Below are 23189 nucleotides of genomic sequence, written 5' to 3' on the forward strand. Positions count from 1 at the left end.
TTGTATAAAAAGAAGAGAGTGAATTTTTAGTCTATTCAGATATTTAAAAACAAACTATGATTAGAAAAATACGACCAGCTAAGAGTTCACACATAAAAGGAAAATACGATTGTTTTTTTTTTCTATACAATATTGCTTATTTCTTTTCGAATTTTCGAAAAGCACACCCTTGTTTATATGCAGCTTGTACCTCACTTTTGACGTTTCTTCTTAGAATCGGTCTCATTTTCTCTTGTCGTCTCGAGCGAGCGGTCGCTTTCGTGAATTAGTGCGTAATTTTCACTATTAGGGAATAAAAAAAAGCAGATACAAGCGTTTTGTGCCTTTCGACGTAAGGTGCTTGGTACAGTGCTGTTTTATACGGTAGTGTTTAGTGAAAGTTGTGTCGGTTTGAAACGTAAAGTGACTTAAAGTCGCATCATCATGAGTGAAAAACAGGACCCTCAAAATGGCGATCACCAGAACGGCCGTAATGACGATGATGTAAGTAAATTATGGTTTTATTTTTTCTATCAGAGTTCTTACCTCATGAAATACGATTATTATTATCATTCGATAATTAAGTCGATAGTTTGGTTCTTTGGGCTCTGAAAAAAAATTGTAAAATCAATTTTATTCTCACTTCGAAGATGTGGCCGGACTCAATTTTACTCGAGACGCCGCCATGTTGAATATGTTGGAAATTTTGCTTACGAAGTGAGTGCTTGCGTTACTAGTTGTCTCTTTTCAACGCTTTACATGTGAAGGCTGTTGAAAATATCGCGTTCATACTGCTTGCAGAGGAGGTATTGCTTTCGAAAATTGAAATATCAAGCCGCCCGGCAGTGATGGTCATTTTATGCTATTCCATCTATTCTAAAATACTTATTTATTAATATTGTAAACGAAATTGCTGATTGAAACAAAAAAAAAATGCGTTTTGTAAATTGTAGTTGTGATCATTAATGTAATTGATACGAGAAAAATTGATCTTTCACGTCTAAGAAATGCTATCATAAAGTATCGCATTAATTCCTTCCCATTGATATTTTTGGTCATATTCCATATCTTGGTTTTTTTTCATGAAGGTTGTGGTTCAAAGAAGTGACAATATTTTTTATCAAATGCTTTTCGGAGCGTGCTATGTTGTATCTGATTTAGCAATGACTTAAAGTGTCATAGTAATGTATTTTATGCGTTTCTTTACAAATATATTAAATTTCCTCTAATATAAAATTTAGAATACAAGTGTATCGTCTTATTCATTTTACAATGATTATTTTTTAGGAGATTCGGGAGCCTGAACATCTTCGAAAACTGTTTATCGGCGGTCTGGATTACCGCACTACCGATGATACGCTGAAGGCGTACTTTGAGAAATGGGGCAAAGTAGTTGATGTGGTAGTTATGAAAGACCCGAAAACCAAACGTAGTCGTGGTTTCGGATTCATTACTTATTCGAAATCGTACATGATCGACGATGCCCAAGCAAGCCGTCCCCATAAGATTGATGGTCGCGTGGTAGAGCCCAAGCGTGCCGTTCCGCGCCAGGATATTAACCGCCCGGAAGCGGGATCATCGGTAAAGAAGCTATTTGTCGGCGGACTGCGCGATGATTTCGATGAGGAACATCTCCGTGAATATTTTTCCAAGTATGGAAATGTAATATCTGCCTGTATTGTAACCGACAAGGATAATGGCAAAAAGCGCGGATTTGGCTTCGTCGAGTTCGACGACTACGATCCCGTGGACAAGATAATCTGTAAGTATAAACTTTACGGATTGTTACGGACACATAAAAGAGTGCAATAGGCGCCTTGTAAAGGAAACGGATTTGTTCTGTTCTATGAGTTTGATTTATGAAATTATAAGTATAATTTTCATTTTTTTTTATTTTTTTCAGTACAAAAGAGCCACACTATTCAGAATAAATTGTTGGATGTCAAAAAAGCATTGCCAAAGCAAGATATGGACCGGTACAAGAACGATATGGGTCGTACCGGCGGTGGTGGTGGGGGCGGCGGCGGTGGTGGCAGCGCTTGGGGTAACCAGCGCGGTGGTGGTGGTGGCGGTGGCGGCTGGAACAGCCAGCGTGGTAGTGGTGGTGGCGGCTGGGGCAACCAGCGTGGTGGAGCCGCAAATGATTGGAACAACGGAGGTTTCAATAATGGTGGTGGTTTTAATAACGGCGGCTTCAACAATGGTGGCAACAACTGGAACAACGGCGGTGGCAATCCGTGGGATAACGGATGTGGCTCGCAGGGTCAGGGCGGCTGGGGCAACAATGGTGGCAATTGGGGCGGCAACAGTGGCGGAGGAGGTGGCGGTTGGGGTGGCAATGAATTTGGGAATAACTACCAGCAGGGCTACAACGCTGGTCCAGTTCGTGCTGGCGGCAATTTCAACCAGCGAGCGGCGCCCTACGGTACCGACGGTAGCTACTATGGCGCGTACTAGTCGATAGCTAACCGATTAACTTGCGTTTCCAGGCAACCAAGGTGCTGGTGGCAGCGGAAGATACGGCACTAGCCGTAGATATTGATAAGATCTTGAAGGAAATTGGATATCAGATGAGATTGAAAATGTAAGAATGCCACATGCTTTGCTATCTACAACTGTTTTTTTTCCGTTGTGCATATTTTGAAACTTTGACTGCTTAAGCTATGTTACCCTCTTTCAACTTTTGGGCACTCGCCATAACCAACCGTTTTGAATTCTGTTCCCCTTCACTATTTCGTTCGTTCACCGTGTTCGACCTATAAAACCTCAGCACCTAATGTTGCCCCGCTGCCGCCCATTTGTATCGATAATGGAATGCTCTCGTATATGTTTCTTGTGCCATTGTCAACAGCGTAGTATCGTCACCGCATGCAACAATTCCGGCGAAGGTAAATATCATTACATGCATTTCTTTTTCGTGTGAAATTATTTTCTTTGTATGTTCGTATTAATTTAGCTCATAATTCATAATACGCATATCATTTAGCCATCAAATTTGCATTCTTGATCTTGACGCAATACAAGCCATTCCCATTTTCAATGCAATTGTTTGGAGCGAGTTAGAATTCGAAAAGATCGTTTTTACCATTAATAGTGATCGATTTTGCATTTCTGTGCCAAAGAATATTTTTGAATGACTACAAAATCGTCTACACTAAATGCGGGAATGTCGCTAAATATGTCGAGAATTCCTAATTGCATTTGCGTTAATGCACGTGCTAGAATAATGGATTGGTGTTGCTTGGCTCCAATCAATTCGCTATGCTGCAAAGATGGGATTCGGTAACTATCTCACAATACTTGTTCCGCTTACGTGGATGTTTTTTTTCAAATCCCGATATATGGGAAGCAAATGTGTACAATAACGGTGATGACTACTTGCAAAATTGATCGAAGATTTTGTTTTATTTTTCATTCTCTCGTTTGCATTGAATTTAATTCCATATCAGTATTTTATTTATCTAATTTAGCTATTCAGCGATTTTAGGTAGCTTGATCCGTTTTGTCTGATCCTATGACACAATCTCTAATGCCTACAATCATTTGTGTTTTTCTTCATTCTTATCAGGTACAAAACAAAGTTTAACAAAAGCTAGCTAAAACCAATACATTACATACCAATCACAAAGAGAGAAACGTACTCAGGCAAGATCAGTGTGTAATGGCAGTTACATAAAACAGAGGCATTACCGTAAGGGCTCGATGGGAGACAGTCAATCAAAAGGTACATTCTGTAGGCCACCCAGCAGCACAGAAGCAACAGGAAGGAGTGCAGGTGCGCGCACACGAGATGAAGGAGAGTCACGAGATATTGAGTAGTGGAGAAGGTATCGCATTCAGTTGCCAGGATCAGCTCCACCTGTATCTGTAGACTAAACGCATAACCCAGCAACAGCAGGCGCAACCCTTCCTTCCCACGTCAGTTTGAGCGGTTTCTTCAGGCCATCGTTCTTAAAAGGTGTGGTTTACATAGAAAACGCCACACTACCCGAAGAAGGAAGCTAACGAGAATTCAGTGCACACAGGGACAGTCGTAGCGGCGATAGCGTATTAGCAATAGATACAAGAGAATGGCATTTGAATCCAAATTGATTTCTCTAGTATTTGCTACAATGAAATGATAATAGTAAATCTATAAGCATCGTTGTAAGCAAGTGTTCCCCTTCCTCTAATTTTGCTATGGCACGGGGTACTGATAGTTTTACAAGACCTGGTCTATCGATCGAAGAAAGGTTCATTGATCATACATAATTTACGAGTGATAGACAAAAAGACGCATATACCTTTTATTTTTAGTCCTCAATTTTGCAATCGACCAAACAATGGTCTTAAATGTGAGGAATAAATAATAATAGAACTACATCGCATTCTATGTGGTTTCATATAACAACAAAACCACATCATTGAAACAGGTTAGATCTCGCTGTATATCCTAGATCCGCAAAGTATATCCGTAATAGCCCCTTGAATCTTGCGACAAATCTGAGAAACAAATAGCAAGCAACATATATTTATTAATTATTAATGTGTAGATGTACGCAAATTGCAAATGTTTAGAGATTAAGTAAATCGATACGAATTTTAGTTTTCTTTTTCAAGTAAACTTTACAAAATTTTATACATGCCAACCACACTTAAATACACACAAACACAAATTGGAATTATCCTTATTTATCAACATGAGGATATTTGTCTACAAAATTTCCAACTCAGCAGAAACAAAGATACAATGAAGGATCCTATTTCTATACGGTCATGCATCGCTAGATTTAAACAGAAAGAGAGCAAGTAAGAGAGAGAGAGAGAGAGAGAGAGAGAGAGCTGAGAAGAGTTAAATAATTGATGTAATAAATCGTGAAGTACAACTCAAGTGCAAAAAGCCGATTTGAGTAGGAAAGAATAATATAAAGTTGAACGAAATTGTCCAGGATAATAACATGACCAGGGAAAATCCTGCTAAGAAAGAAGAATAGGTATGGCAAGTACTGATCTAACCATTAGTAATTTCTCAAAACGTGTAAATAGATAATTGTATTTTTGTTTCGTAAGGTATATTATGAGTTTTGTATGTCATCGAGATAATCGCATTTGCATTTTCTGCAATATAGGGATTGACCAAAACCAATAGGGTAATGTAATGTTTCCAGGTTTTTGACAGAAAGTATATATTTCATTATGGAAAAGCATGTTTGTCATGGAAGGACCAAATTTTGTTTCCTTTAGAATTAGTTTCACCGGTTCATAATTAATTTCAGCAGTCCATACTGTTAAATCATACAGATTATTTAGTATTTACAATCCAACTCCAAGTGACTTTCTTGAGAAGATCAATAGAAATTTCAAATGGTCGTAAAGAACATAGCATGATTGCAGAGCGTATACTTCAAAAATATTCAAAATAACTTGCTAAAACCACTGCTTATCGATTAAATTTGTTTGTTTTCTATTTGATGTATCTAACTATTCAATTATGAACCCCCGTAGCAAGAGGAGGAATTAGGGAACACGGAAATATTACTTCAACACATATATTGATGAGAGTAAGATTACGTCGCAGTAAAAACAAATAAATTAGAAAAGAGAATAGTTTCGTCCATATCTATTTTGCATTTTAAATATCTTTTCTATTGTTATTTTCACGCACTGTGCTCTTGTCTGCAGATAGCTTCAGGTTAAGCAATTTTCGTAACGGGAAGGTACTGCTGAAAGTGTAAAGAAAGTAAGATGTGCAGGTGTTCATCGGAATATTGGATCACGAACAGAGAAAATGCTGCGAGTTTTGTGTGTTTAGTTTGCGTGTGGGAATAGATGAAAGTAAAGGGTTTTCAACTAAAGGCCTGTCACTCCTACTGCAGCTGTAATATAAAGGTTTGTACAGGTAAAAGAAGCATATTATCGGAAAGGAGGAAAAATGTTGTGGAGACCAGCACAGGATAACGAACCGCAGGGCTGCAGGGTGGCAGTATTGTTGGTTATTTTCAGCACAGAATCTTGCTGTGCATTCGTGTTAGTTCGTGTTAGCCTTCTAAAAGGAGAGTTCGAGCATTTGTACTCAGGATGGAAGTTGTTTTGGCGAGCCAATTTTTTATTATTCGGATATTCGGAAATGGTGCCAGGTAGACGAAGATGCCTGGTTAATTATTTGATGTTATCAAAATGCTTCAAAGAGTGAATGCTTTCTCTCTAATTTTTTACATTTCCTTCCTGTGTTGCAGTTAATCCTTCTCACGGGTGTGAATGATGATCGGTTTTCCCATCATTGGGCCCGTTTCAGGGAGCTTACTTTAAAGAAAGAAAATTTATTCCACATCCCAGAGAGGATAGATTGCTGTACGGTCGTGTGGCGGAAAGCTGTCGTGTAAGTTTGCATTTACAGCTACATAAATTAATCGTTCATTTACTGTAGATGCTCATTGTCTACGGGGACTGGAGATCAAATTAAAGCTCTTGTAGAGCTGATTGTGCACCGTGTCCATACAGTAATGATCTTGCTGTATGACTAGCTTAACGGCTACAGACAACACACAGGTTCGTTTTGGCGATTCTTTTGTCCAAGTCAATTTTGGCGTATTGTTGAGTTTAATCAACTATCACCGAATTTAAGTTAAGGTTCGCTCGGGCCTTAGCACAAGTTCTTATCCTGATGCTGGATTTGAACAGCTTCTAATTCTAGGCTAACACGTGCAGTGACTGCGGCTTGGGTCGGTTATGGTATCCAAAACAGATCTTGTTATGATGCTAACCCATTTTTTTTTGTAATTTTAATCCAACATAATTTCATTTTCTCTTCCTAACGTTATTCCGTTTTAGTTCCATTTGGTTTCGCTCGTTCGATTATCCTGGTTATTTGTTGCATTTGCTTCAATGTTAATCTAAGTGTGCACATCTCCTTTTTTCACGGTTATTTGCCTCATCGTGCAAATTGAGCACAACATCCCATATGCTATCAATGCTGGTAGCCGCGCTTGCGGAACTGGCAGGTAGGTGTGTGTGTGTGCTTGCTATTGCGTGCATATCCCAGCTGTATACTGACGGAAGGTTTTCGGTAAGTGAACTTATGTTTTTGAGGTATGGTTATTTATTTGTGTAGTACATTTATTGTCTTTATTGAGTTTTACCTTTACATATTATTACATCGTTTATTTCGTGAATAAAGCTTGAATGACAAACGTATCAAATAATTGCTTTTTGACTTTTCCCTTCAATCCGAAATACCATTACTTAAGGAATACCTCAATCGAGTATTTATATAGAAAAAATTAACTGTCGTTACCTTTAAAAAGTTTCGTGGTTGGGATTCATCGTTTTCGAATTCAATTGTTTCCAGCTCAGCGTTGGTGGTTTCGAAAATTGTACAATCCGTAGCATATAGAATGCATGTGCGTTATTGTCGTGTGCACAACCATGTTATGAATCATACCCAGTAAGAAATATTTAATACAACGATTACATTATATTACTGTCACTAAAACGGTCAGGACGAACAAAAATTGTTCGTCGAAACACAACGGAAGGATAACGGTGTAGTTTCATATATACCGAGTTAAATTAGTAAACCTCTGTTTATTAAAATTGTCAACTTTGTTCGCTACGCTCTGTCAGGGAATCTACAAGTGATTTTTTTACAGAACCACAGCTACCGCTTGGTGCTGGATGATTGAAACTTGTTGAATAATAAGCACCTACACGTGGTAATTGTTTTCGTGATTTACATTTTAGTTTTTCCTTCATGCCCACCGTGTGAGGAGAGGTGTTCAACGTATCGGGTTGTCTCTACATCAAGTTGTTCTTGCCTCAAAAGTTGTGTCTTGAGGGATGCGGCGGGCGGCACCGAGTGCTGCAAGTTGTGCTGCTGTTGATGCTGCGTTTGGCTTTGGTGATGCGGTGTTGCAATAATTGCCGTCGGATACTGTGAATTGAACGGTGTCAGTAATCCATTGACCGCAGCGAATGTGCTGTTTCAGGAGAAACGATTTTCAATGATCAGAAGCCATCTTCTGGAGGATCGTCAACTGTTTCTTACCGGTACTGCTGATCGATTTGTGCCTTCTCAATGCGCTTGTCCTTCGCGCGACGATTTTGGAACCATATTTTGATTTGCGTTTCGGAAAGCTTCAAAACCTCTGCCAGCTCAAAACGTCTGCCCCGGGAAATGTACTCGTTCCGGTGAAACTCGACCTCCAGCCGTAGGGTCTGTTCGCTGCTGAACGTTGTGCGTTGGCGTCGTGGACGTCCTTCCTTTTTCCGTCGACGAGCCACTGTTTGTTGAAAAGGTGTATTTGTGATTAAATTGTGGCCATGTTACGGTGTTAATACTATCAAATAATTTGATTTATTTTATTTGATGTCGTCTTTCTAAAAGATTTTATATTTGGATGGAATCCATATAACTAATGGAAATTCAACTGTGCTGCGAGTCAGATTTCTTAAATGAGAGCGTACTCAGCACATGGTCCTATTTTCGCAGGACCTTTAACCAATCACATAGAAAGCAGAATGCAAATTCGGCGTCTTATCGGCGAATATACCGTTGCGAAAATCATTGCCTTTCCGCCAAGCGTAATCAGTTTATGCTGAGAATCAAGAAACGGCAACATTTACCGCATATATCCGCAGAAAATCTGTCCGTCGTCCGTCTGGCTAATAACGCCGAACAATGATGATAATGATGATGAAGATGAAAAAGATAATGCGGCGATGAATGGCGCATTCCTCGGAAATAAAACCCACCGTGTCCTGGCTTCTTTTCGCCCAGCGGAACCGTTCGGCTAATATTGCCGACAACGGAAACGGTACCTTTTCCCAAATAGATATTTTTCCCTCCCACTATGCCGGGACTTTTGCCCGTTCGGAGTTTATTATTTCCGTGCCCGTTTCCGCACCTTGGCGATTATCAGGACGATCGTGGGAGAATTGTAATGATGGTGAAATATGAATTTTATTTGTATTGAGCCGGGAGCGGAGTCGTGGGTGGGTTGAACGAAGGATATTGTTGAGATATGCCTGTTGATTACGTGCTGTTGCCGAGATTGGCGCACCCTTCAAGACGCAAGCACTCCTTGACCGTGGTCTTGGCGTAGCCTAATGAAAGTGTAATCAAGTGAAGGAAAGGTTGCCTAAGGACCAGATTTCCCGGCAAGCATGAAAGCTCCTGAATTAAGACACACCGTTGGCTATGTCGATTTGGGAAATTTTTACTTTTCCAAACCGAGTTTGTACTGAAAGTGTAAATGTTTTGCGTCGCTGATACGCAATCTAATCGAGTTAGAAAATTTATTTTTTCTCTGATTTTGTTGATTGTCTAATGCGGGATTCAAAAGCGGTGCTTGATTTGTAAAAAAAAACATTCTTGACAAACGTAAGAGGTGTGAAAAAAGACGAGTAACTTTTAGTCAAACAAACAATAAGCGAAATACTACACAAAATGTAACAAGAAATCAATCTGCTCGACGATGTGGGTATAGAATATTTATTTGAAAAGGCACTCAACGTGGTGACAACGTCCATAAAATCCTCGTTGATGTGGCTTTCGATGCAACCATCCGTGTTTGCATTGATCCTTACCGGATCGGACGATGTCCTCTCGGCCATTGCCTGGTTAAGGTTGTGGTTGCTAAGCGAGAGAAAAAATACATCGAACAAGTGGAATCCAACTGGCACCTTCCAAATCACGGATGGTCAGTAAAAATGAGAGGAAAGACACTCAAATTTCGAGGCGAAAATTGCTTAAAATTTGCACCTCTTTTGGCTAGCTTCATGTGCATAATTTCGATTTGATTCGTAAACCTGGCGTTTGTGGCCCGAGCATGAGTATCACATAAACCATGCTCGCCCTAATCTGCTGTCGCTGTTATGCTACTCGTTGAAGCTGTGTGGAGTGATGTGATCCACTAGGGCAGAGGACCCATTCCATCCAACCGCTCTTTGCGATCGAATGTGGCCGGTCGAACTATCCGTCTACGAAGAAAAAAAAACATCCGTAACACATGCACGCACACAAACTCCTCCAATAACAATCATTGCTCGTTCCAATTCATGTTCAGGAAGGCGTAAAAATTATCATCTGTTGTTCGAGGACGGTTTTTCACACTGTCCTTCTCAAGGGGGGTTGGGCGCGAAAATATGATGATAATTCCCGCAATCATGGCAACTGATGCCCGAGCATTAGGGAGTCGGGAGTCTTCCGAACGGTGCGGCGAACAACTCCGACCGGGAGGACGGGAAATCCGGATGGAAAACAGGCGGAAAAACAAACCAGAACGGTGCGGTGTGGGACTCTCGGGAGCGCATTGTTCACCGGAAACGATGCGGAAACGTACTTTGCAGGAACGAGCACACTTTCCCGATCGGCTTTCCCGGGAACGAACTCGGTTCGGGGCTCGCGTACGTGCGTCTGCTGATATAATATTTATTTGCTGCCGGGAAAACGAGATAATCTACCGCCTCCAGTCCTCCGGTGTGACCGAGGTGGGGTGAAAGCTAGCTTTTCCGTCTGTCGCAAGCGATGGCGGATCGTTGTGCCGCGTGTTGGCTCGCTTTCGCATTGTTCGCACGAGGCGAGAAAGCGTAAAAAGTCCTTCTAATGCGTGTCCCTCAGACGGTGCGAACAAAGGACAGCGGATGGGAAACTCGGGAAGCCGTGAAAAGCGGACACACGGGACATGACGAAAGGATTTGTAGGTGGAGTCGCGTGAGAGAGCGATCGTTCTGCGAGCGGAGCGTGAACGCAGCCGCCAAAAGGAATGTCACGCACGTGCCGAAGTGTGTCCTTATTGTGGGCTGGGGCAATAGAAGCTAATTGTGGGTGGTGATAATTGTTTCCTGCTAACGGCATAACGTTACATGGACGATGATTTTGAAGTGTTTGCAGAGGGGCGCATTATTAACGCATTATTACAGGGTGTACGGTGTAAATTGACGATAATGGCAAATCTAAACAATGTAAATTGGCTCACTCTTGAGCGTGAAAGATGTAATGTTGATATGTTTAAGTGTTTTTTTTTAATTCTTTTTTCCATGGTTGTTTTTTAATGCATGGCTTGAACTTTTATCGTCAATTTTTAAGTACTTTAAAGTGTGTGATAATAGCTAGTATAAGTTAACAAGATTTATAATCTTGTCTAATCTTTGTTTTCCATAGCTATAGAAATTTATTGCTTTTCTATCACACATTGTTTGATTCTGGCTATATTAAACAATGTTGTTTGGTTATAGTCTTTCGATATAATTGTTTTAAAATGATAACTCATGTTTCACCGTGTCTGGCTTCGTAGTTGTTTAGTGGAATGGTGACACGTGTTCGATCCTAGTTGCTGAATAGCTTTTGTCTTTAATTAATGACGTGTGAATCTAAAAATCTAGATACAATTCGTCATACCTATTTCCGATCTTCGATTTTTCATTGATAAATTTTGCATCAATGAAATGCATTCGATCATTCGGCACTTTTCCGAGGGCACCCTTTGCTTTCCTTTCACACACCGTTCGTCAACAGGGAGTGATGAGAAATATTACCCCTTTAAAAAACATCCCTAAACTCGTCCTTCCGTCTCTGTGAGCTCGGTGCGAATTGTGGCAAAATCAGTTTAGTGTAATTTGAGACTTCCACACGCCAATAATCGATGCGCCCGCAAACGAGTGGCGCGGTGCATCCGAGGTCACCGGAGGTTGCTGCAGGAATTCCAAGCCCTGCTCGTAAGGTTTCTTCCTTAAACTTCCTTCCCGGTGGTGCAGCGCTCTGTCTCGAGGTTTGTTTCCTCTTCTGCCCCCCTGTCGGAGTTGCGATGGGAATCCTGCAGGCTAAGGCTCATTGACTTCTTCGACTCGGAAGGGGTTCATCACCTCGCTGCAGACCGAAGGGTCGGTCGGTCCGTTTTGAGTAATCTTTTAATAAGCCATATAAATTACGCCATCCCGTAGTGCCTATGCACCACTGTCTGCAATGCACCGCGTGGTGTCGAAAGGGAAGCGAAAACGGACCATATGGTTCGGAAGCTCCTTGCGATCGCAGGGAAAGGAAGTGAATCTCCTTCGGTTGCAATTTGGATGTCTTGTTTGCGGTCAAAGGTATTAACCGGTCAGGATATGTCTGGTATCTGTAAACTTATCCATTACTTGGGGATCTTGATCCAGTGGACGATTGAAATGTGATCGGCTCGGGGTGAAAAAACTATTTGGAAACCCGTTATTTGGACAGCAGATTGTGATTTATGCCTGTTTTTATTCCGACCGGTGTTGATTATAATTTTTAGGATATGATACTGATTTCTCATCGAGCTACTGATCGAAGGGAAGGAAGGAATTTTACTTCATTTTTGCAGCCTAATTACAGTAAGATTATTATTTAGTTAAATTATATTAACAAATCATAATTGCTCTTTACAGCTTAATTTTTCTTTTTTCAATTATAAGTTCATTTCTTCTATTCATTCATTTCTACATTGCAATAATTTTTCTCATAAAAATCTTTTTGATTACATCATTAAACATATTTTGGAATGATTTCAATATTAAATTAAATTTTATATACGTTTACAATATCTTCGTTTATTTGTTGTAAACATTATAGATCTTTACATGCTTTTTTCTTTTAATTGTTCTAGATGCTAAACCGTTATTTGAATAAATATTAAGTCAGATTTTTATTCGATCTTGTGATACACAATTTGACGGATTTCAAAAACGATTATCAAAGGCATTTAGCACTAACATTTCTCGATAGTTTCATTGAATGTTTTTTGAGATTTACTAGTTTTAAAATTACACTTATTTAAAAAAAAACATATTCAATATGAATTGATGTTTCAATAGTTGATTGATACTAAAGACTAATAAAACTACTACTAAACTACTAAATACTAAAGACTTAATGCTTTTTACGTTTCAATGTGTGGATGAAGATTTTGTTTTTCTACTTATGAGAAAATTGTGTGAACTTACAAAATGCAGATAATCCCGCCGGTATCTGTGTGCCATCATGTGCGATTCCGAAGAAAGGACGAAACGTGGTGGCTCCATAATTCACGGTGGTCGCAAAGAAGCTCGATCCCGGTATGCCGGGCTGTTGCTGCAGGCCGCCGGCATTTGGTAGGTGAGTCTGGTGGGAAATGTTTGGCACAGGTACCGGCATACCACCGGCAGTTCCAAAATATCCATAATTTTGGCCACCCATGGGCGGAAGTGCATAATCACGTGGACCGTAGTGTCCCATGTGAGCCGTCTCACGTTCGTGAGAAAGCAGTGGCGACGGAACACTGACATCCTGTGACGAATCTTCTTCGATGTCCACCGCCAGCGAGGATCGAGGACTTGTCGAACTCGTCGAACTGTGCACTGATACTGATTTTTGCGAATCACACGATGGAAGAAGCTCGGTGAGCGTACACTTTTCACTAGCCTTCACATCAATCGGTTTTCCATTCAGATAAGTTTCACCACTTTCGCTGTTATCCCTATCACGGTTGTCTCGTTCCAGATGACCATAAAGTCGTTCGAAGAACTTTCTCGGCGAAAGGGGCCGATTTATCGGTGGATCGGTGGTCGCGGAGTCACCATAAGGTATGTGAAGGTCGGTGGCAATAGGGCCATTTTCCGCGAGCATGTCGACGGTGGGAGATATTTGCACACTGTGAAACACGCGGAATGGTTTCGGTCCACCCGCACGGACAATTGAAAGGACAATGAGCGTCGAGATCTCGAAAGGAAAGATTTTATGCTGCTCCTTCCCGGGACTAGAGCATGGTAATGGCGCCCTGAGCCAGTGTAACATAATGTCATCGGAGATGCACCTAGCCGGCAGTCCGAGAGTAGCCTACAGATGGAAGAATGTAACCAATTATGGAGTAAACAATCGTCACCATTGGCAGACGAGCTGGCCAATCACGGAGCGGGTGAAGCAAATATGAATGCACCTTCGTCTACCTAGCAACGGTTTTGTGCGCATGAGCATGCAAGGTAAATTTGTACAATTTTTGGTTGACTTTTTCGTAATTTGAAGTATTTGGTGTATTTTCATTTAATTTGAGGCCCTTAGAAGTTACAAGAATAAATTAAATACTCCAATTATGCATCAACAAGCCTTACAACATTTGAAGATTTTTTGCGCCAAGAAAACATGTGGTAGTGCTGTCACTTTGCTCAATGCTGTCAGATGTGACCACCCTGTGAAGCGGTTGCTCTGAGGACAGCCATTCGCAAAAGTAATGTTAATTGTTCATGTTTGTACTTAATGAGCCTATGTTTTATACAAACCGTGCTTGCTTTGTTGTCTTTTGGAAGAACTAAAAGTTGAGATTCAATACAGTAGCATGATAGAATTAATCTTTATTAAACTTTAGAATTGATCAAAAATCAATAAGCTGCTTTCTGGATGTTAATAAGATGAAGTTGGACAAATACTATGGTTGTACTTGTTTAAATCCAAGCCGTAGTAAGATGCACCTGCATTAACGTTCACGCATTTGGTGGCTGCATTTTTTGAAAGCCAGCTGATTCGTTCCACGTGACGTTTGATGCGTCAATGGGTGGCTGTGTGAGTGCACTCGTGTTTGTTGGCGGTGAGGAAGGTTTGTTGTCGAAGCAGAAGAATTTAGAAAATAATAATTTGCAAATACTATCCAGCTGAGATGCGTAAGTTCGCTGAAACAGGATGGTGCAAAAGAGCTAGTGACCTTCGGCAGGAATGTGGATCATAACAAACCCAGAGACTCGCAGGGAGATGAAAATTTCCTCTGCGATATCGTATTATTCTTGCACCGAAAAAAGAACAAGAAGAAGAAGCCCACGAAGATAGTGTCACAACAAAGCTTCCCAGCTGGAAAGTGGTTGTGCAAATGTGATCCCGCTACGGTACGCGTTCTCACAGAGGCCTTGCGCAAAGTGCAGTGAAAAGTGGCTTCATTTTCACCTGCTACTCGTGATAAACCCACAGGTGGATCGTTCCTAACTTTCTCCCCGTCTTTGGCAACAGGTTGTGCTAAAGTGGGGGACCGTCTCGCAGCTGATCTCGAGTATGTGTGTGCATCGGCATTTGCTTAGAACCGCGATCGATTGAGCAAGAAAAAAAAGTGGTGCCGGAAGAAAAATAAACGGTGTTTGCGTTGTCATCAAGGGCAGCGTATTTTCCCACAACCGTGTACGATGGCGGATGCCGATTGGAAACAGCGCGTTGGCATAGACATCGACTTTAGCACCGATGAAGAGGACGAAAGCGATGGAACCGAAACCGTGTGCAGGTGAGTACGCATCACCAAACGAAATGTTGCCCAAAATCATCGCCCCGTATCACCATACGGAAGCACCGCGCACCCCTAACGCCCGAAGTGTTCTCGGCGATAATTGCTAAACAAACAATACGCGAGGCAGGCTTGCGTGCAGTGACCGCGTGCTTGTGCGTGTATGGGTGGGATTTAAATTGCGTGGAAAGGCCACGTACATTAGACGCTGTTTGGGGTGGCGTAAATTTATGCTACGTTAATGCTGATGCAAGTGGCATTCGGTTCGCGGATCGGTTAGTGCGAAACACGGCTCCCCGCTCATGTACGTGTTGTACAGCGAAGTGTGCTAGTTCTTTTTAAGGCGAATGCCGAAAATCTCCGTCAGCAAATTTACGCGATTGCGCGATCGCGCTTGGGAACACCAGCTCCTTCTGGTGGGTTGGTGTGCATCGTCTGTTTCGTTTACCGACCCCATTAGCGAAACGTCTTCACCCGCGAGTGTCACACCTCTTTGCGGCGCCACCACCAACGTTCTCGTCGCAACAGTCGCCGGTCTACCTTTCATTAAAATTAAATTAAAGTTCGCTTCGCGGGCCGATGCTATCTGGGCCCTTAAAGGTCAGTGACAATATCAGTCTCATATCGCCCTGGCAGTGTACTCTAGCATTCGACGCTTCACACATCCGCCGTAACCATTCAATTGTAGTTTGCAATTGCCGCGGTTCAACGAGTAGCCCCGTCCAGAGCGTGTGTGTGTGTTTTGCGCCTCTGATATCGTGTTGTATAATTAATGATAAGCCATCGGGATGGGTGCCGCCGCGCTGTAGGGAGCAGTGGTTGCGGATGCGGCGATATCTGATAGCGATTAGCGCGCGTGAGTCGGACACGTGTTGGGGTGGTGAAAACGCATCGCACCCTGTGCACGCGTATGTGCGCTGACCGGCGTGTTGCGCCGTGTAATGGAATGTGTGGCTAGTGGAAATGGAGAGTGGTATTTTTTTATCGTTATTGCAATATTACGTCAAAACTGCGTGCTTTGTGGGGGAGCGTGAAGACGAGACGTAGGTTCTATCGGAAGAATGCGCTTACTATCCGTTGACATTAAACAAACAAACAAAAAAAAACGTCGTTATTTTGCGCCAGACGCACGTGGCCGCTATCGGAGAGTAGAGAAGACATTTACGGTCGCATTCAGGGCACGCGCTACAGCTGCAAGCAAATTCCTTTTCCGAAGCCACCACAAAGCTCGAGAGGAAACGCTATCAGATGCGCCACCTACGAACGAAAATCGATAGTGTGTGAGCCACCGGAAAACAATCAAAGCTCAATCACACAGCGTCGTGCCTTCCTGGGCTGTTCGAGTTGGGCTTATTTAGAGACCGCAAAATGTCTCAAGATGGTGCGCGAAAACACGAAAAAGAAAAAAAAACAAACATTGCTTAGACCAGCGTCCGGTGGGGCAGCACTCTACTCCTGCGCCCAGCCGATAAGATAAGAATCGTCTTGAATTGGTGAACTAGCCCACCGGTGGAGCCCTATGGTCGCACGAGTTTTAGTTCCATCGCGCCGCTTATCGACAGTGGCCGAGCAGCTAGACCGATTGGTTGGCGTTTTTCGCGTTTTTTTATTACTAGATACCGGGTTGTTGAGACTTACAACATTATTCTACTTCCGGTGACCATCATTTTTGCAGCAATACCGAAGCCGGCTCACTTCCGTTTCGCGGTGACGATCGTACGGACTCGACCGAATCGCAGGACCTCGAGGAAGCACTGCACGCGTCCTCGATCGACGAAGTGCTGAATCAGTGGGCCGACCAGTATGGGAGTACACCGCCCAGGACACGCATAAAGAACAAAAACCGCAGCAACAAGCAAAGGATGTAAGTATTGTCGTCGGGTTTGCAACCCCGTAGTTAGCATTTCCGGGTTTGGAAGAGGCTCGGGTTTGACTCTATTTCATCGTAGGATGTTCAGTGGTTCAAAATTAAATGAAGTATTGCGGAGGTAATCTCTCTGAGGGTCCCCGGGTAAAACGTTTCCCCTAATCAGTGTGCACGGTATGATGGTTGTTCAAAATAAATACGATACTCACACACGCGCAAGGCGCTATGGGAGATAGAAATGGATTCAGGAATGCATTTTTGTGCTACTGATTAGATAAAAATCGGCAACCTTACAAACCTTTTGTTGACCTTTCGTTGTGATATAAGATGATGTTTGTAGCGCGCACGAATAGGGGGCGTTTTTCTTCAAATGAAAAAAAGCATGCTTTCTTCCATGACTAATTCTGCAATTAAGCAAAATGATGGGGAGTATATATCGATGATAAGGATGCGTCGATTTAGCTATCATAATCCATAGTGATTCACCGTAAAATCGTTTTGCATACTGTGTTTTTTTAACTAAACGATTGTAGCCGGATTTAAGGGTACTTTTTGATTTTTTTTAACATGTTTACCATCAAATTTCATGAGCTTTTTTTTTTCTTTTTCGTTGTTTCAGGGAAGGAACGGTAAAGATGCGAACCGGTGGCCGGTTAGCTCGCCCTCGAAATGACCGGCGTAACACCGTCGACTGTGCGATTCTGAATCAAATGATCATGGAACCGGCCAACGGCGAGGAGAAGGTCCGTAGTGACAAACGCTCGACGCAGCTCCTGCGGGAATCCGAACGGGATATCAAAATGTCGGCTGCCGCTACGGTGATGCCTATGCGGTCATCAGCCAACTACGGAATTCAACTGGCACCTCAAGGTCTGGCAGCACAACCTGTCCCTTTGCCGGGGCAACCGGTCAAGTTTTCGTTGGAAGAACGAGCTGACAGCTTGCCACTTATGTTGGGCAACCTCGGTGGAGGAGTCGACTATGCGGCAACGGCTGCAGCTCCACCGACCCTGATCGAATCGTGTAATCGCTTCATGAGCGTCACCTCGCGTCCCGTGGGTTGTCGAATTTCGGCCCCTTCGGTTGCGTACCGTGACATCATCTTCTCCAGCCAACCGGGTGTCCTCGAAGGCATTGGAACGCGGAAAGTCGACACAGCGATACCCCAGAACCGGATCAATTTCCATGCCACCTTTTCCGATCTGATTAAGCTCGGTAGCGTGGATAAGGAACGAGCCACGAGGGCCGGTGTGTTGTCCAACGAGGAGCGCCTGTGGCAGACGCAGGTGAACGATCTGATCTGGCTCGAGCTGCAGGCCTGGCACGCGGATCGTTCGATCGAACAGCAGGACCAGTTGCTGTGTCAAGCGCGACAGGAAATCGGCGAGCTGCTCGATGAGATCATGCGCTTCCGGTTCCAACGGAAATCACCCGCCGTGTACCGGGCTACGAGCGCGACAAGCACCGCGACGGATAGTGGCATCGAATCGGCCGGTCCAACGACCGCCGGGACGGACGAAGAGACCCGGTTCTGCTTCGGATGTCTTTCGATGTACTGCAAGGATTGCCTAGAAGTGCAGTCGGCCGCTATGAAGCAGGTGGAGGATCTGCTGTTGCGGCTCGAATCGAAAGAGTGCCTGTTTCCGTCGTCTCGCGCGATGGGAATCGCATTTCCGGTGTACCAGAGCGAGGCGTTCATTAACCGCGTGAAGGCGATGTGCTTGTGGTACAACGTGACCCGTCAACACCGCATGACGCTGCTTATTCTAGGCAAACTGTTGGCCCGTTTGCAGGGTCCGTCGAGGAAGGAAACCTCTATCCAGTGGCCAATCATGGAGAGCCACGCGGAAAGTTCGTCCTCGTCGTCGGTGAACGATGAGAGCGGTAGCAGTGCGGAGAACGGATCGCATGATAGCAACGGCAGCAATGGCATTCGAATTCCGGGTCGTGTGACTCCTCCAAGCAGTACTAGTGGTCAGTGCACGAAACGGGTGCAGTTTGTTGAGAATGGATGGAGCCACGGTGATCCTAGCACCTCGGAGAGTGTGAACAGCGATGATACAGATTTTTCCGACCTCTCGATGGAGCGTCAGCGGACTTTCCCAGGTGACACGGAGTACGGGCGGTATATGAACAATTTGAACTTCTACAACGAGCACACGCTGGCTGAGCTGTCCGCACAGTCACCAAGCAGCATGGGCAATGCGCTGTACCGGTAGGTTTGATCGTTTGTGTAACGTTACGGCACGTTGAGTGTCGGCCGGGCTGTAACCTACTGTAATGCCTTTCCATTTGTCTATTCACCACACAGGACGTACATCGAAAATGTGCTGAAGAGCCGTGGGCTGGGAAAATCGCTTACCTTTTTGCACCGGCTTCACAACGTGGTGCTGCGGAAGGCACAATTAACACTGGAAAAGCAGGACCGATTACAGGAGGACGATTTTCTGTTCGATGAGGAGGACATCCCATGCATCGAGCCGCCACTCGAGCGCGAACAAGAGATCGAACTGCGACGGTACGGGGCGTGGAGTCAGGAAGCGAAGGAACTGAATCTCCCCTCGTACGTGTCCGCGTTTCTGTTCCTGTCGCTCATTCCGCTCGAGGTCATACACGAGTTTCTGAAGATGCGGCTTGAAACGCGCCCCAAGCAACCGAACCCGCTTAGTCTGGAGCAGCACATCAAAGAGCTGAAGGAGGGTCTCACGCTGGCCATGATCCACCGGGAGCGCTTCCAGAAGCACGTTAACACGGCCCTAACCGATCGGGAGCAGGAGCTCGATAAGTACATTCACCAGATGGAGCTTTTTGATGAGGCAGTGCGGAAGATTTTCGAACTGTATCTGGATCTGTGCGAGCAGTGGATTCTGGACACGGTTCCGGAGGGCCATCAAAAGGCGACACTTGACGAGGAGTGGCGCTTTACAAAGCTCATCAGCCCGATGATCCCGCACCAGCACGGACCGGCGGCAAAGCGGTTCTGCTACATCGTCGAACGCATCCTCGAACGAACCGGGAGCGAACTGATGCGCCAGCTGAAGGAGCTGCTCGAGAAGAGCCAGCAAATCGAGCAGACGACGGAGAAAAAGTGGCAGTTTTTCGCGCTCTGCCGCGAAACGCAGCGGCTCTTTACGTCGTCTCGCGAGAAGGCCCTCAAAACGATGGCGTTTGCGAAGACGCTTTTCCGGGATCTGGAGCACGCTGATTTCCACCGTGACCACTGTGAGGAGGACGCGGACGGCTCGATGGTGTCGTGCGGGAAGGACACCGACGATGACGATCTCGAGCTGAATGGTGTGGTGCTGCGAAGTGGCAGTCTGAGGCGGAGATGCCATCCACCGGTTAACCGGAGTCCGGTCTGCGCGGATGTGGCCGAAAGCCTGCAAATGTTGAAAAGGAACGCGCTGCTGTTGCGCAACAAGCTGGCTGCCGTGATCGAGGAGTTGCAGTTGTTGTGCTCGGACGAGAACCTGGAGGAGTTTGATGAAATTGACCGTATCGGGGCACTGACGCGGGTGCGCGAGATCCTTCACCAAGGCTACAAGTTTGGGTTTGAGTACCATAAGGACGTGGGCCGGTTGTATGAGACCAAGCTGGACAACTGCCGGGACTGCGAGTCGGAGCTGATGCTGGCGAAGGCGATTATTCAGTTCGCGAAGCTTTGGATGAACTTCGTGATGGAACGGTGCGAGCGGGGTCGTGGTTTACGGCCCCGCTGGGCCAACCAGGGGTTGGAGTTCCTGATTGCGGCGTGTGATCCGCTCTGCACGAGCCACCTAACCGACGCGGAGTTCGAGGATTTGAAGCTCAAGATGGACGCCTGTATTTCGCACGTGATTGGTAACATCCGGGAACCGGAGCGCATCCGGAAGTCCCCACGATCACGAAAGTCCTCGCCTTCGCCATCGGCGGTGGCGGTTGTGGCCGCTGGCGCGACCGTTAGTGGCGTCGTGACGACTGGCCGGGCATCGATTCCGATGGTCAGCCTTCCGAGCAAAGCGTTCCACAATCAGCTCAGCTTGCGCGAGGATAGCGTGACGTTACGGTCACACGGTTCGCACGACACGATTGACACATTCCACAAGCAAACGTCCTGCGATGGCGTGAACGAGGTGAAGCTGCGCGTTCCGGTAGGACACGGAATGGACACGGCTCATGGGACACGCCCGCTGAGACAGCTGCGAGTGCGCGATGCGGTCAATAAGCTCGATTCCGAGCTGGACGAGTGGTTGCGCGAGCGGAACCTGATCGGTAATGTGAAGGAAATTAGCTACTACAATCGAACGATGAACCGCGCACGAAGCGTCAACTTTAGCTGGCACCGGGGCATCAAGATTGGCCAGGGACGCTTCGGGAAGGTGTATACGGCGGTCAACAACTCAACCGGTGAGCTGATGGCGATGAAGGAGATCGCCATCCAGCCGGGAGAAACGGCTGCGATTCGGAAAGTAGCGGAAGAACTCAAAATTTTCGAGGGCATCACTCATCAGCACCTGGTGAAGTATTACGGCGTGGAAGTGCATCGGGTAAGTGAGATGCGCTTGCTTTTGCAACGGAACATTCAGCTAATGCGTTCGTTTCATCGCAGGAAGAGCTAATTATCTTTATGGAGCTTTGTCCCGAGGGCACGCTGGAGAGTTTGGTCGAGATTAATGGCGGACTGCCGGAAGTGGAAACGCGTCGCTACACGCACCAGCTGCTGTCTGCGGTGGCCGTGTTGCATCGAAATGGAGTCGTACATCGGGACATAAAGACGGCCAACATATTTCTGCATAAGGACGGCAACTGCTTGAAGCTGGGTGATTTCGGATCAGCCGTGAAGATTCAGGCTCACACCACGATGGCGGGTGAGCTGAAGGGTTACGTCGGAACGCAGGGTAAGTTCAAGGGTTAGTTGAGGGATTTGTGTGAGGTGTTATGTTTATATGTTTTTTGTTTGGGTTTTTTTTAGCATACATGGCACCGGAAGTATTCACGAGAACAAATACTGAGGGCCACGGACGAGCCGCAGACATCTGGTCCGTTGGTTGTGTGGTAGTAGAAATGTGCTCAGGACGTGTAAGTATGCGATATCCCCGGCGTGAAATGGTTTTCCTCCCAAAGGCGTTTTCTAATGAGGGTTTTTCTTTTACTAAACAGCGACCGTGGCATCAGTTTGATTCAAACTTTCAAATCATGTTTAAAGTGGGCATGGGCGAATCACCGGAGATTCCGGCCAACCTATCTGAGGAGGGAAAAGATTTCGTCGGTATCTGCCTGCAGCACGATCCAAAGGATCGGCAGAAAGCGGACGAGCTGTTGCAACACATGTTTTGCAAGGTAAACCACTCAGGAACTTACAAACAACAATCGTGGAGAATGTTAACACGCGAATGATAACATGTGGCTTTCACATACTATTTTCTTTCTTACGCAGATAACTTTCTTCGATTCGGAAGCAATTGACAAGAAGCTACGTGGAACATTCCGGCGTAATTTGAAAGCTAGTTTATCCTAGTGCTCAGCAACAAGAACAAAAACGGATCTACGCAATGATTCTGGCCAGTGCTTAATATCTGTTAACGGATGGAAGTAACGGGTGGATATTGGACTATAAATTACTTTAAAGAGTCATACTTAAGACACATGGAACATTTTTATGTATTATGCGGCAGAACGTGTAGGGAATTCAGGATCTAGATTTAAGATTTTAATTGCGCAGGATACACATACTGATAGATGTATTGCCTTGTCACGATTCTATACAAACCGACGATCAAGTGGAAGCACTTAAAAGAAACGGGTTATTTATAACGAACGTAATTTGTATCAAGTACCTTAATATACTTAAAATAATACCATGCAGCAGAAATAAAGAATCCCTTTGGCTGCCAAACAGCCTGCAAAGGAAAGCACTCAAGTGTAATTTTTCTGTATTTTGCCTTTCGGGAGCTACAACTTCTATTCTATTAAATAAATGCTACATTAGTGGCCATGGTCGCGTGTCACACGGAATCACTTGGGTGATTTGTAATAAACTTGGCGCATGCATGGTTTCATCACGACTCCGGAAAAAAAGGATTGGATTATGGAGCTTTGGTATCTTCAAAAGAAATGGGGAAATCTAGGAA

General features: G+C 44.6%; 3 protein-coding genes across 5 annotated transcripts; 2 read left to right on the top strand and 1 right to left on the bottom strand.

The window, feature by feature from the left end:
- Positions 1-267: 267 nt before the first annotated feature.
- Positions 268-6204, top strand: LOC128721067 (heterogeneous nuclear ribonucleoprotein 87F-like). Of its 3 annotated transcripts, none has more exons than XM_053814776.1 (5): positions 268-483; positions 1267-1741; positions 1883-2563; positions 2641-2867; positions 3548-6204. In XM_053814776.1, exons 1-3 carry the CDS (start codon positions 424-426, stop codon positions 2434-2436), a joined length of 1089 nt encoding a protein of 362 aa, XP_053670751.1. In that variant the 5' UTR covers positions 268-423; the 3' UTR covers positions 2437-2563; positions 2641-2867; positions 3548-6204. The 3 variants fall into 3 exon arrangements, with proteins under 3 accessions (XP_053670751.1, XP_053670752.1, XP_053670750.1); XM_053814777.1 differs by having other exon boundaries at positions 2750-2867; XM_053814775.1 differs by having other exon boundaries at positions 1883-2867.
- A 1483-nt stretch (positions 6205-7687) lies between these two features.
- On the bottom strand, positions 7688-13579 carry LOC128720665 (homeobox protein rough). Its single transcript, XM_053814353.1, has 3 exons — positions 12919-13579; positions 8003-8237; positions 7688-7934 (listed from the first exon to the last, which is right to left on the bottom strand). Exons 1-3 carry the CDS (start codon positions 13577-13579, stop codon positions 7688-7690), a joined length of 1143 nt encoding a protein of 380 aa, XP_053670328.1.
- A 1538-nt stretch (positions 13580-15117) lies between these two features.
- Positions 15118-22935, top strand: LOC128730328 (mitogen-activated protein kinase kinase kinase 4). The gene is made up of 8 exons (XM_053823370.1): positions 15118-15212; positions 16888-17076; positions 17699-19294; positions 19391-21605; positions 21668-21956; positions 22031-22137; positions 22219-22398; positions 22496-22935. The coding sequence occupies exons 1-8, from the start codon at positions 15118-15120 to the stop codon at positions 22574-22576; spliced, it is 4752 nt and encodes a 1583-aa protein (XP_053679345.1). The 3' UTR covers positions 22577-22935.
- Positions 22936-23189: the final 254 nt, after the last annotated feature.

Source organism: Anopheles nili, chromosome 2 (assembly GCF_943737925.1).
Source record: "Anopheles nili chromosome 2, idAnoNiliSN_F5_01, whole genome shotgun sequence".
Taxonomy (NCBI): domain Eukaryota; kingdom Metazoa; phylum Arthropoda; class Insecta; order Diptera; family Culicidae; genus Anopheles; species Anopheles nili.